We start from the raw sequence: 12,119 nt of genomic DNA, 5'->3' as shown, positions 1-12,119 counted from the left end.
ATTTGTAGAATAATTTTTATGCTGTTCAACCATCACTGCTGTCTAGTTACAGAACACTCTGGAAAGTTACTTTATACCCATTAGTAGTTAATCCCAGTTCCTGCCTGTTTGCTCCATTTCCTGACAATCACTGATCTGCATTTTGGTCCCTATGGATTTGCCTTTTCTGGGCATTTCATATAAATAGAATCATACAACAGGATGCCTTTTGTATGTAGTTTCTTTGACTTAAAATTTTTTTCGAGGTTCATCCATGTTGTACCATGTGGCAGTACTTTATTCCTTTGTATAACTAAATAATATTCCACTGTATAGATTTACTATGTAATGCTTATCTACTTATCAGCTGATGGGCATTTGGATTGCTTCCGCTTTTTGCCCATTATTAATAAAGTTACTATGACCGTTAATATAGAAGTGTTTACATAAACACCCGTTTTTCTTTCTCTTGGTATATAACCAACAGTGGAATTGCTGGGTCATATCATAATCCCATATTCAAGTTTTTGAGGAACTGCCAAATGGTTTCCCATAGTGGCTAAACTGTTCATTCCCATCAACAGTACATGAATGTTGTAACTTTTTTCTTTTTCTTTTTTTATTTATTCATTTGTTTGAAAGTCAGAGATACAGAGAGAGAGGGAGAGACAGAGAGATCCTCCATCTGCTGGTTCACTCCCCAGGTGGCCATATGGCTGGGGTTAGGCCAGGCTGAAGCCAGGAGCCCGGTGCTTCTTTTAGGCCTCCCAAGCGTGTGGGGCCCAAGCATTTGGGCCATCTTCCCATATTTTCACGGGCTGTTATCAGGGAGCTGGATTGGAAGTGGAGCAGCTGGGACTTGAACTGGCACTTGTATGGGATGGTGGCATTGTAGGCTGCAGCTTTACCTGCTATGCCACAGCTCCGAATGTTGTAATTTCTTCACGTTATTTGCAACACTTGATATTTTTCCATTTTTTAAAATTACAGACATGCTAATAGGTATAAAGTGCTATGATTTAGTTTATTTACATTTTCTTAATGGGTGATGATGCAGAGCCCAAGGGCTTGGGCCATCCTCCACTGCACTCCCGGGCCATAGCAGAGAGCTGGCCTGGAAGAGGGGCAACCGGGACAGAATCCGGCGCCCCGACCGGGACTAGAACCGGTGTGCCGGAGCCGCAAGGCGGAGGATTAGCCTGTTGAGCCACGGCGCCGGCTGTAAGCGTTTTTCAATATGTTCTGGAAACAAGCACCTTACAGTTTTAACTTACAGATACTTTGTCTTATCATGGATTATCTTTTCACTTTCTTAGTATTGTCCTTTGCCACAAAAATTTTTAACATTGTAGAGGAACAATTTGTTTTTTGATTGTGTATGTTTTTATGTCATATCTAAAATAATGCATAATCCGAGACCATGTAGATCTTTGTTGTTTCCTTCTGAGCTTTACAGTTTTGGCTTTATATTTATGCTCTTGAGCCATTATGAGTTAATGCATAGGGAAGCATATTTATTTAAAATCTTAAAAAGGCGACAACTGTGAATCACTGTTTCTCTGTTCAAATGAACAGCAAAAGTGGGACTTTAAAACATACTTTTAGGTAAAATAAAGCAAATGTATTACAGGAAAAGGAAATTAATCATGGTATTCTTATTTGACTTGCTGCTCCTAATTTTCTCAGTTTTTCTTAGCAAAGTGTTTAGAAAGTAGAGCTTCCTGTAAAGACAGTATAATGGGACACTTAGCTCTTGATAGATGGAAAATGTCAATATAAGTAAGTGATAGTTGAAATTTGTTTAAACTGAATATTGTAGTATGTAGTGTCAAATGTTTATTGTTACGATCAGGGTAATGTTTCTATTTTTTAAAAATACTATTTGAAATACAGATCAAGAGAGAAAGAAAGCTCTCATCTGCTAGTTTACTCCCCAGATGCTCACAAAGGCCAGGGCTGAGCTGGGCAGAGTTTGGCAGCTGGGAACGCTATCTAGGTGTCTGTCCCATGTAGGTGGCAGGAACCCAATTGCTTGAACTATCACCATTACCTCCCAGGATCTGCATTAGTGGGAAGCTGGAGTCAGGAGCCAGAGCCGGTTACCGACTCCAGTTATTTTGATATGGGACACAGGCGTCTTTTGCCTGTATCTTGACCTCCAGGTTGGATGCCTACCCTTGGGACAATGATTTAATGTATGATATCAGCTCTAAGCATGTGTTCCTTTTCTTCGTGTATTAGAGGAGTCAACCTATCATTAGTGTCTCTGAGTACTGAAACCAGATCCGCATCCAACATCTTTAGGAGGTTAGAATTTTGCATTGAGAACTATTTCTCAAAAGAGACTGCTTCTGCGGCTGATCCCAGAGGTGTTAGACAGGATTAATTGCATTTTTTGAAAGCCTAATGGCGATCGTGAGGGTCCATTTAAATTGGAAGTTTTTCAAATTGTATTTTATGTAATGAGATCTGTTCCACTCAGGTCAAGAATACTGCCCTTTCCCCCAATGCCCTCTATTGACTGCAGAATTTCTATCATGAGTGACTGAGAAAACCTCTTTTCCACCTTAAGCCACTGTGAATGCCAGTTTTACCACTAATATGTGCAGTATATAATATCTCTCTAATTTTAACACTTTTTCAAAAATGTTATGTAAAACCAGAATAAAGCAGATGTCTAGCCAAATGATTTGTTCTGTAGACATCAGAAGAATTCTTAAATTATTTAATGCTATCTTTTCAAGATTCAAACTTTTCTGTACTATGTGAAACAGATGTTATATTAATTATAAATTTACATTGTAATATAATTCAGAAAATAAATATTGGAAAATAAGGATATGCTTTATTTTAAATAGAATAATATTACAAATAAGATGTTTGCTTATTTTTTGGAAAATTATAATTTAGCTCTGTTTAAATTATACATCAATTATAATGTCAGTATTATAATGCTGGGCTTCAACAGTTTGCATGGGGACTATGCATATTTTTAGGGATCACATAAACTGCTTGTATTTTTCAGTGTCTCTTTTGAGTCTAAGAGAGCAAATTTGTACTTCCTATAACAAGACATGTTAAGTCCAGGTTAAATATTATACATTTAAACTGTAATTATCCTCTATATTCTTAAGGTCTTAACTTATTCTTTTCCCCAGTCATTAGGATGTAATAAGGATAAGGAAAGAAAATAAAATTTGTGCATTATATCACTGTCATACACTTTATTTCCCCTGTGATATTAGCCATGTTTAAGAAAATTCAATAATATTCTCTGAATTGCAAGTTTTGAATCACTTACATTATGAAATTGTTATTTTTTAATAAGGGCCCACTGAGATTTGTTTTGTATAATTTTCACTCTAAGATAGCAAATATTTTATATATTTGTGAAATGGTTAAAATATACAGATTGTGTCAGGTTGATGCTGTATTCTACAGAGGCAATCCCAACTTGATGATAAGTGTTTAAATTTCTGAAGTTGGTTGCATATTGATTTATTGCAGTGATTTGCTAATAGTTTTAATTGAAATGCATGATATAAAATTAGCACTAAATAGCACTAAATACAGTTAATTGCTGCAAATATATTATTGACAGTGTGACACATTTAATATAAAGGATGTATGAGCTTAAGGTAATAATATTTAGAGGTGCAAAAATGCAATGAAAATATAAGGTGAGAAAAGATGAATGAGAGTCACCAGTATAATCAGAAAAAAGTAAATGAATAAAAATGTTGCAAGAGGAGAAAAAAAAATGATTATCAATGAAGAGCTAATAGAAACTAGAGAAGCTAGTTTAAAAAAATAAGGTGAAAGTGAGAGGAAACCAGAAGGCAATGAATGAAGCTGAAATGTTAGACTTCTAAACAAAGCTTACAGAAATATATTTTGCTAAACATAATGTCTCTAAGAGACCCAAGAGATTACACAAAATGTTGGTCTAGTAGACGGGAAATTGAAGAAGTAGGGTGAGAGTTGAGTTTGGTTTAGTTACTCCTCTTTGCTTAATAAAGTTTCAAAAATAATTGTTTATGAATGCTAATCTCTGACTAGGATGTAATTCTGTAAAGTCAGAATAATTTATTTATTAGCCACAGATCAAACTGAGATTCTCAAATAGTTAAAAAATCGTTAAGACATCTGTGAATAAAGATTTTGTTGCTGATTTCTCTGTAGAAAGTACCTTTGTTTTGGCTAATGAGATCAGTATATGAAAAAATGTCAAATTTTACTGTTACAAAACTAGATTTTGTAGAATTACAAAGTCCTTGCTGCCAGAAAAGACAAAACAGCTATTCTAATTATTTACATTCTGTTTGTCTAGGCTGAATGAAAATGATCCTGAAGATCAAGTATTAAGAATTTTTATTTTTTAGTGTTTTAATAATAAATTATTTAAATAAATTCAAACTGTATTTCTAAATTTGAAAAAAAAACTGTTGAGAACATTATTTTTCATGTTTTCATTTCATCTTAAACATTTTGTGTTTAACTAGTAAACTCTAAGTGGTATAATATACTTCTACCTGTGATTAAATTTCTCTTTCACCAGAAATAGTTTTTGCTACCATCAAGCACATTCCTATTCAATAGACCAGTATTTCCCACGTTTTGTAAACATTTGGTGATCTTTTACTTCTGATTAGATGACATTTGATTCTTCATCTTCTAGAATTTCCCTGTGATATATTGTTTTAAAATTAAAGTGATCTTGGGAAATTTTTGAGATATGTTTCAAATCTTGTGAGTAATTCGTGGTCACTACAGTATATTACTAAACTGGATTAGGAATAATTTATTCTTAGACTATTAGATTAACTAAATTCATAAACGGATGGAAAAGACAATTAAATGTCATTTTTATGGTCATTAAAAGTCATTGACAAAGCTGTATTGAAGTATTTAATCTGTTAAGTATTTAGTCTGTATTTAGTCTGTTAAGATCAGTAAGAGGTTTATTTTTATATTTTCCCTACTGTTTTATTCCAGTTTTTTTTTTAATGTTTTGAGTGCTTAATTTTAATAGAATCCAGAATTTTTTTAGCACTTGTTTCTGTTTGTTAAAAAGAAGCTCATCAATGTCTTCTCACCCCTGTCGGAACTGCTAAAATCCAAAACACAGAAAGTCACAAATGCTGGCGAGGAACACTTATACGCTGTTGGTAGGAATGTAAATTATTGTAGCCACTGTGGAGAGCAGTGTGGGGATTTCCTAAAATACTAGAAATGGACTCACCATATGATCCAGCAATCCTGTTACTGGGTATATACCCAAAAGACTTGAACATAATATGTCAAAGAGATACCTGCACAACCACATTCATAGCAGCATTGTTCACAATAGTCAAAATTTGGAATCAACCAAGGTGTCCATCTTCAGATGAGTGGATAAAGAAAATATGGTAATACACGCAATGAAATATTATTCAGCTATAAAAAAAGAATGAAACTTACAATATGCAGCAAAATGGATGCAACTGGAGGCTATCATGTTGAGCGAAATAAGCTGGACTCAGACAAATACTGAATGTTCTCCCTTCTATGTGGGAGCTAAAATTTTAAAAAGCAAAATACAAAACAAAAAAAGGAAGAAAGAATAAAGAAATATCTGTATCAGTATTGCTGCAAATATAGTTTTGTAAAACTTTGTTTTATACCTTTGTCAAACCAATGGTTAATAATGTTTTGCTACTATAGTTTTAATGATCTGTGAATACTTTAAAATGTACTGTATATGGAGGACATGGTCATTTTTTCATTCAATTGTTGTTCATAGCTGTTGCCTACATTCCCTCTAAACTAGGGTCTTTTTGCTTTTTACTGGTTCAACTTCTTATTTGGTGAAGCATTAAGCCTTTTTAGTAATGCAGATTTAAAATATGTTATCAAAAACAAAAAGATAAAAGGAAGGGAGAAGGAAGGAGAGTGGGAAGAGGAGAGGAGGAGGGAGGGAGGAAGGAGGGAATATCATTATGTTCTTAGAAGTATATCTACAAAGCACATTGAATCGTTAAAAACTAAAAAATTGAAAACTAACAAAAACCTGAAAATTTAATCTTGCTACTCAGATGTTTGAAATAAAGGCATACAAATCTTCATTATATACTTTAGAATCAATCTGAAGTAGGATAAATGGGGAAAAAAGGCCTCATTTACTTCCCTCAAGAAAAAAAGTTTCATTTTCTAATTTACTTATTTCATCTTCATTTAAATTAATTTCTGTATTATTTCCCAGAGCCCAATTATTTTTGCCTTTTTTTTTTATGAAAAAGACCCAGCGGAACTAATTAGATAACTGATTAGCCCAACAGTCAAGAAAACTTGCTGTGTTAAGTTAATTTATTAGCTGTATTAGGTTAACTGTAACTTTGAACATGTTTTTGGCAAACATCTTTCCTCTCCAAGAAAGACAGGAGCATTGATGTGAGAAGCCTCTCATTTGTGATGTCATCTCGTCAGGCTTTAGCGATGCTGGATGTTCTTGCTGGTGCATTCTACATTCTGTTACCATCAAGCTTGCAAAATCGTATTGTCATTTGAATGGAATCATATTAGTAGAAAGTACCCCTTCCATTGCTTCCAGAGAAGTGTGTGACAAATCTGAAAGACCCAGGCAGGGAATGTGGGTGACTTTTCCCCATACTCACAAGAAATGCAGCTTTCATTTCATACCATTATTGCCTAGGCAATGGGGAATAACGAATCCCAAGCTTCCCTTCCCACTCCAAAGAAACTAAGAAGCATGAAATGGAGCCCGTAGAACTGCAGTGTGGACTCTGTGACATAGCAGCATAAGTTCCTTCCTACTTACTTCTTTTATTTTTATTTTTTTAAACTTTTAATTAATAAATATAAATTTCCAAAGTACAGTTAATGGATTACAATGGCTTCCCCCCCCCCCCATAACTTCCCTCCCACCCGCAACCCTCCCCTTTCCCGCTCCCTCTCCCCTTCCATTCACATCAAGATTCATTTTCAATTCTCTTTATATACAGAAGATCAGTTTAGTATATATTAGGTAACGATTTCAACAGTTTGCCCCCACATAGCAACACAAAGTGAAAAAAATACTGTTGGAGTACTAGTTATAGCATTAAATAACAGTGTACAGCACATTAAAGACAGAGATCCTACATGATATTTTTTAAAAATTAATTAATTTTCTATGCCATTTCCAATTTAACACCAGGGTTTTTTTTTTTTTTTTTCATTTCCAATTATCTTTATATACAGAAGATCGATTCTGTATATACTTAGTAAATCTTTCATCAGTTTGCATCCACACAGAAACACAAAGTGTAAAAATACTGTTTCAGTACTAGTTATAGCATCACTGCACATTAGACAACACATTAAGGACAGATCCCACATGAGATGTAAGTACACAGTGACTTCTGTTGCTGACTTAACAATTTGACACTCTTGTTTATGGCGTCAGTAATCTCCTTAGACTCTAGTCATGAGTTGCCAAGGCTATGGAAGAGTACTTACTTTTTTAATAAAATTTTTTTTCTTTCTTTTTTTAAAAATTTATTTAAGGTGAACAAATTTCATGTATTTCATATATACAGATTAGGAACATAGTGCTACTTCCTGTCCTTCCACCCACACTGCCATCCTCCCCCCTCTTCCCGTTCTTATTCTTTCCTTTTAATTTTTACAATGACATACTTTTGGTTTATTTTATCATCATAAACTTAACCCTCCACTAAGTAAAGAATTGAACACATAGTAGGAAGAAAGATCACTGTTCCTCAGCAGTAGAGACAAGGGATGTAAACAATAATCAATGCCCTGGAGTCGAAGGATGCCCAGGTCAGAGCCACAGATCCTATTGGCTCCAAGCTGAAAAGCCCTTCACTCAGCCCAACTTCCAAAGTGACCACTGCAGTTGAGGGGACAGCCAAGTAGGGTCAGCAACATTGCAGGCAGAACTGTAAATTTCTTGTTAGAGATGCCCCCTGCCTTGACCTGGCCAGCTCTCCTCCCAGGCCAGCCAAGTAATGAAAGTCAACAGAGTGCCTTCCCCTAGGAGGTTCACACCTCCCTTAGGATATACCCCATGTGAAGAGATAGATAGGTCTGGGCCTCTTAACTTACAAGGCCTAAAGCCCACCAGATTATTATCAAGCCCCTTCTATCAGGTTCTATTTGCCTCTCAATCAGAAAAATTACTTGTAGCTTAGACAGCACCTTTCTTAGCTCCTCTAATAATGACTCTGTCCTTTGTTCTAGACCCTGTCTAGTGCACTTGGGCCTCATTCCTTTGTAATCATAACATCTACTCTACCACCAATGGCTCTACTCCCAACCTGTGTGTACTGAAAATTAATTAATTTTTAAAAAAAATATTATGTAGGATCTCTGTCTTTAATGTGCTGTACACTCTTATTTAATGCTATAACTAGTACTCCAACAGTATTTTTTTTTCACTTTGTGTTGCAAACTGTTGAAATCGTTACCTAATATATACTAAACTGATCTTCTGTATATAAAGAGAATTGAAAGTGAATCATGATGTGATTGGAAGGGGAGAGGGAGCGGGAAAGGGGGAGGGTTGTGGGTGGGAGGGAAGTTTTGGGAGGGGGAAGCCATTGTAACCCATAAGCTGTACTTTGGAAATTTATATTCATTAAATAAAAGTTTAATTAAAGAAAATAATCAATGCTCTTACCTCTTCAAAAACAGTATGGAACAAATCTTATTTTCTTAGGATGCTTTGCTCCTCAATATTCCTCAGTGTTAGATCTTTACGTGAATTCTCAGAGTTTTAGTTGAGTTTTATCCTCCAAACACATTTTGGACTTAGTGAGTTCTACAGTCTCTTCATTCTCCAGGTTCTAAATACATGCAAATTTGGAAGGGTAGGTTGCCCAGGATAAAATCAGGCACATGACATCCTGGTTGCAATGCTTCCCTATTAAGTGAACATTTTGAGAGAGTGGTAAAAACAAGTCCTTTTCAAAGATAATGCATTTCTTTTCTTCATGGTATTTATTTTTTAATAAAGCACTTTTGCCATAGGTGAAACTTGGAAATATTGCTATTATAATAAAATTGTGTTTGCTATAATGAGATGCACTTTGATGAATTCTGGAGAAGAAATATATGATTATTTTGACTGTCTTCTTTGAGAAATCTACTTATTAGTATTAGTATACACAAAAAGTTAATTTTGTATGTATTATGCATTTGTTTTTAAGAGCAATGTTCCTTTAACTCATAATTGTGGCTAGTTTCTTATATAATTCATTCTTTAAACATGTCTTTTGGGAGCACATTAATATTCTTTATTGAAATACTGTATTTATCACTTATCCTATAATAAAAAGGCTTATTTGGTTTAAAGTAACACCATGTATAGTTACACCAGGCATATATTTTAAAACTTTAAAAATGTTAGGGTTGGCTCTGTGGCGCAGCGAGTTAACCTGCTGCCTATGGTGCTGGCGACCTTATGGGCACCAGTCGAAGTCCTGGCTGCTCCACTTCTGATTCAGGCCCTGCTAATGCACCTGGGAAAGCAGTGAAAGAGGATCCGAGTGAAACTTGAAGAAGCTCTTGGCTCCTGGCTTCTGCCTGGCCCAGTACTGGCTGTCCTGGCTGTCCTGGCCATTTGGGGAGTGAACCAGAGGATGGAAGATATTCTCTCTCTCTCTCTCTCTCTCTCTCTCTCTCTCTCTCTGTAACTCTGCTTTTCAAATAAATGAATAGATCTTAAAAAAAAAAAAAAAGAAAAGAAAAAGAAATATGTTCACATGTAGAATTTAAAGCCCAAATGTGGACTCTTCCTTGAGGTCTATTTGAGGCTTTTCAAGGTTTTAATTTTTTTTTTTTAACAACCAACAGGTTTAGATAATATGAAATGGAACTTTGACTACTAAGTTTTTGACTAGTAAGCATCTTTAGTGCTGCAAAACAATGAAGGCTATATTCAAAGCTCATTTTCATTTACTATGAAGACACCATACTTTGTATATAGAATTAAAAGTATAGCCTACAAAATCCCATATGTGAACATTTGCCTTTAACTTATTATTCTGATTTTCCTCAGTTTATAAATTCATTTCTAATGAAGCATTGTGCATATTGTATTTTGAGAGCCTTCAGAGTTAGTGAAAATTATTGTACCATTTTTGTAATGTACTCTTACACCAGCAGGGACAGTTTTGTTACTATTGCAGTTAAAACAGCAACAACAAGAACAAGACTTTTTACTTGTGACCAAAATGAATGTTCATAATTACCATCAATCAGGACCATTTCAAGGAAACATAGTTAGCTCTTAATTATACCTGCTATTGAACATGAGCATTTGGCCTCCTAACTAACAGAAAATGTGCTTTTCCTGCTGTGCTCCTGGTTTCTAACTCCCTGGGTTTTGCCATATGTTTGAAATGGCATGTTGGTGGTCTTCAGTGATGCTGTTTCTCTCAGGGCTTTATCTGCCACTGCCGTGAAGAGCTAGGCCAGCCACACGGTAGAGGTCACAGGTGAGGGAGGATAAAGATGGAAGTCACAGCCGTGAGTTGTACCAAGTAACACCTGATGAGTATTTCTGGGATGGGTGACACAGTCCACATCCTAAATGAACAAGAGTGATTTCTACCCATTAGACACTCAACTTGTAATAAAAATAAAGTTCTTCTGTGATGCACGTCTCTGATAATACCCCTTTTTTCTTTATAATTTCTCTGGTTAATTTGATATGTAGACTTATGAAATGGTGAATAAGATTGTAATGCTAACTCTAAATGCTAACACTGTGTGTGCCAAAGTATGATAGAGAAACAAAGTATTAGAGGGTAGGTATTTGTGCCATACTTTAGCACCAGTGTTCCAGAAGCTCTTTCCCTTTAAATTATGAAAATTTGAGACTCATTTTGTAACTTTTAATGGGAGGAAAGAATTCATGTCAGAAGCATTTAAGTTGCTAGGAATTTTGTCGGGAGATTAAATCTCTATTTTCTCTAACTTTTTTTTTTTTTTCTAATATTTGTTCAAGTTTTCTGATGTGATCTCCTTAAGTGAGAAGCCCCTGGCAGAGCAAGACTGGTACCATGGTGCAATTCCTAGAATAGAAGCCCAAGAACTGTTGAAACAACAAGGAGACTTCCTGGTGCGAGAGAGTCATGGGAAACCCGGTGAATATGTCCTTTCTGTATATTCTGATGGACAGAGGAGACACTTTATCATACAATTTGTTGATGTACGTTTCCAGTTCAGTTTATGTGTATATTCAGTTTATGTGTATATTTTGATGTAATTCATTGTGATATAATTGTAATATAATGGTTGATAGTTTATGATAAGTGCTTTTTACACGTAAACTTTAGCACTTAACTTTTTTCTGAATCCATTAAATGTAGTACTAAAAAATTCACTAACATGTTAGATCTTGCTAAGGAAAACTATATTTAAAATTACTTTAAATTAAAAATGGTTTAAATGAATTTAAATTTAAGTGCATAAAATAAAGACAATGTTAAATTTGAACATTAAAGGCATTTAGGTTAATAGAAACAGTGTGAGGATCATAAACTTTTTTTCCTAAAAAACTTAAGATAATTTGAAAGTGGCCCTTGAAATTGCTGTCAGAATGGTGCCATGACCCGGATAAGCACCTGGCTCCTGCCATCGGATCAGCGCGATGCACAGGTCGCAGCGCCAGCCGCGGCAGCCATTGGAGGGTGAACCAACGGCAAAAGGAAGACCTTTCTCTCTGTCTCTCTCTCTCACTATCCACTCTGTCAAAAAAAAATAAATAAATAAATAAAAAAATAAAAAAAAAAGAAAAAAATTTTTTTTAAAATTAATTTGAGAGGCATATTGAGGCAGACTGTGTGAGAGACAGTTAGGTAGAAACCTCAGTTCACTCCCCCAAATGCTCCCAATGGCTGAGGTTGAAGCCAGGAGTTAGGAACTCATCCCAATTCTCCCATGTGAATGGCAGGAACCCTATTACTTGTGCTATCACTGCTGCCTCCCAGGGTCCACATCAGAAGGGTTGGATTTGGGAGAAAAATTCAGGGATTGAATTTTTCCACTTGGAGGTGGAACGAGGTTGTTGGAACCAGCATTTTAATCACTAGGCCAAATACTTATCCCACCATGTGAGATTTTTTAAGAAATAT

General features: G+C 35.3%; 1 protein-coding gene across 7 annotated transcripts in view; it reads left to right on the top strand.

Moving 5' to 3' along the window:
- The window catches only part of FER (FER tyrosine kinase), a 427,785-nt gene that overhangs the window by 180,857 nt on the left and 234,809 nt on the right, over nt 1–12,119 (top strand). For 6 of the 7 annotated variants that reach the window (XM_062212305.1, XM_062212302.1, XM_062212303.1 and 3 more), the window contains one exon: nt 10,991–11,194. The exons of the other annotated variant lie outside the window; for it this stretch is intronic. In XM_062212305.1, the coding sequence (XP_062068289.1) occupies nt 10,991–11,194 (204 nt within the window). The remainder of the gene's footprint in view (nt 1–10,990; nt 11,195–12,119) is intronic. 7 annotated transcript variants of the gene reach the window in all.

This window comes from Lepus europaeus, chromosome 15 (assembly GCF_033115175.1).
Source record: "Lepus europaeus isolate LE1 chromosome 15, mLepTim1.pri, whole genome shotgun sequence".
Lineage (NCBI taxonomy): Eukaryota > Metazoa > Chordata > Mammalia > Lagomorpha > Leporidae > Lepus > Lepus europaeus.
Note: the sequence above shows the minus strand (reverse complement) of the source record. Positions and strands in the feature narration are given on the sequence as shown.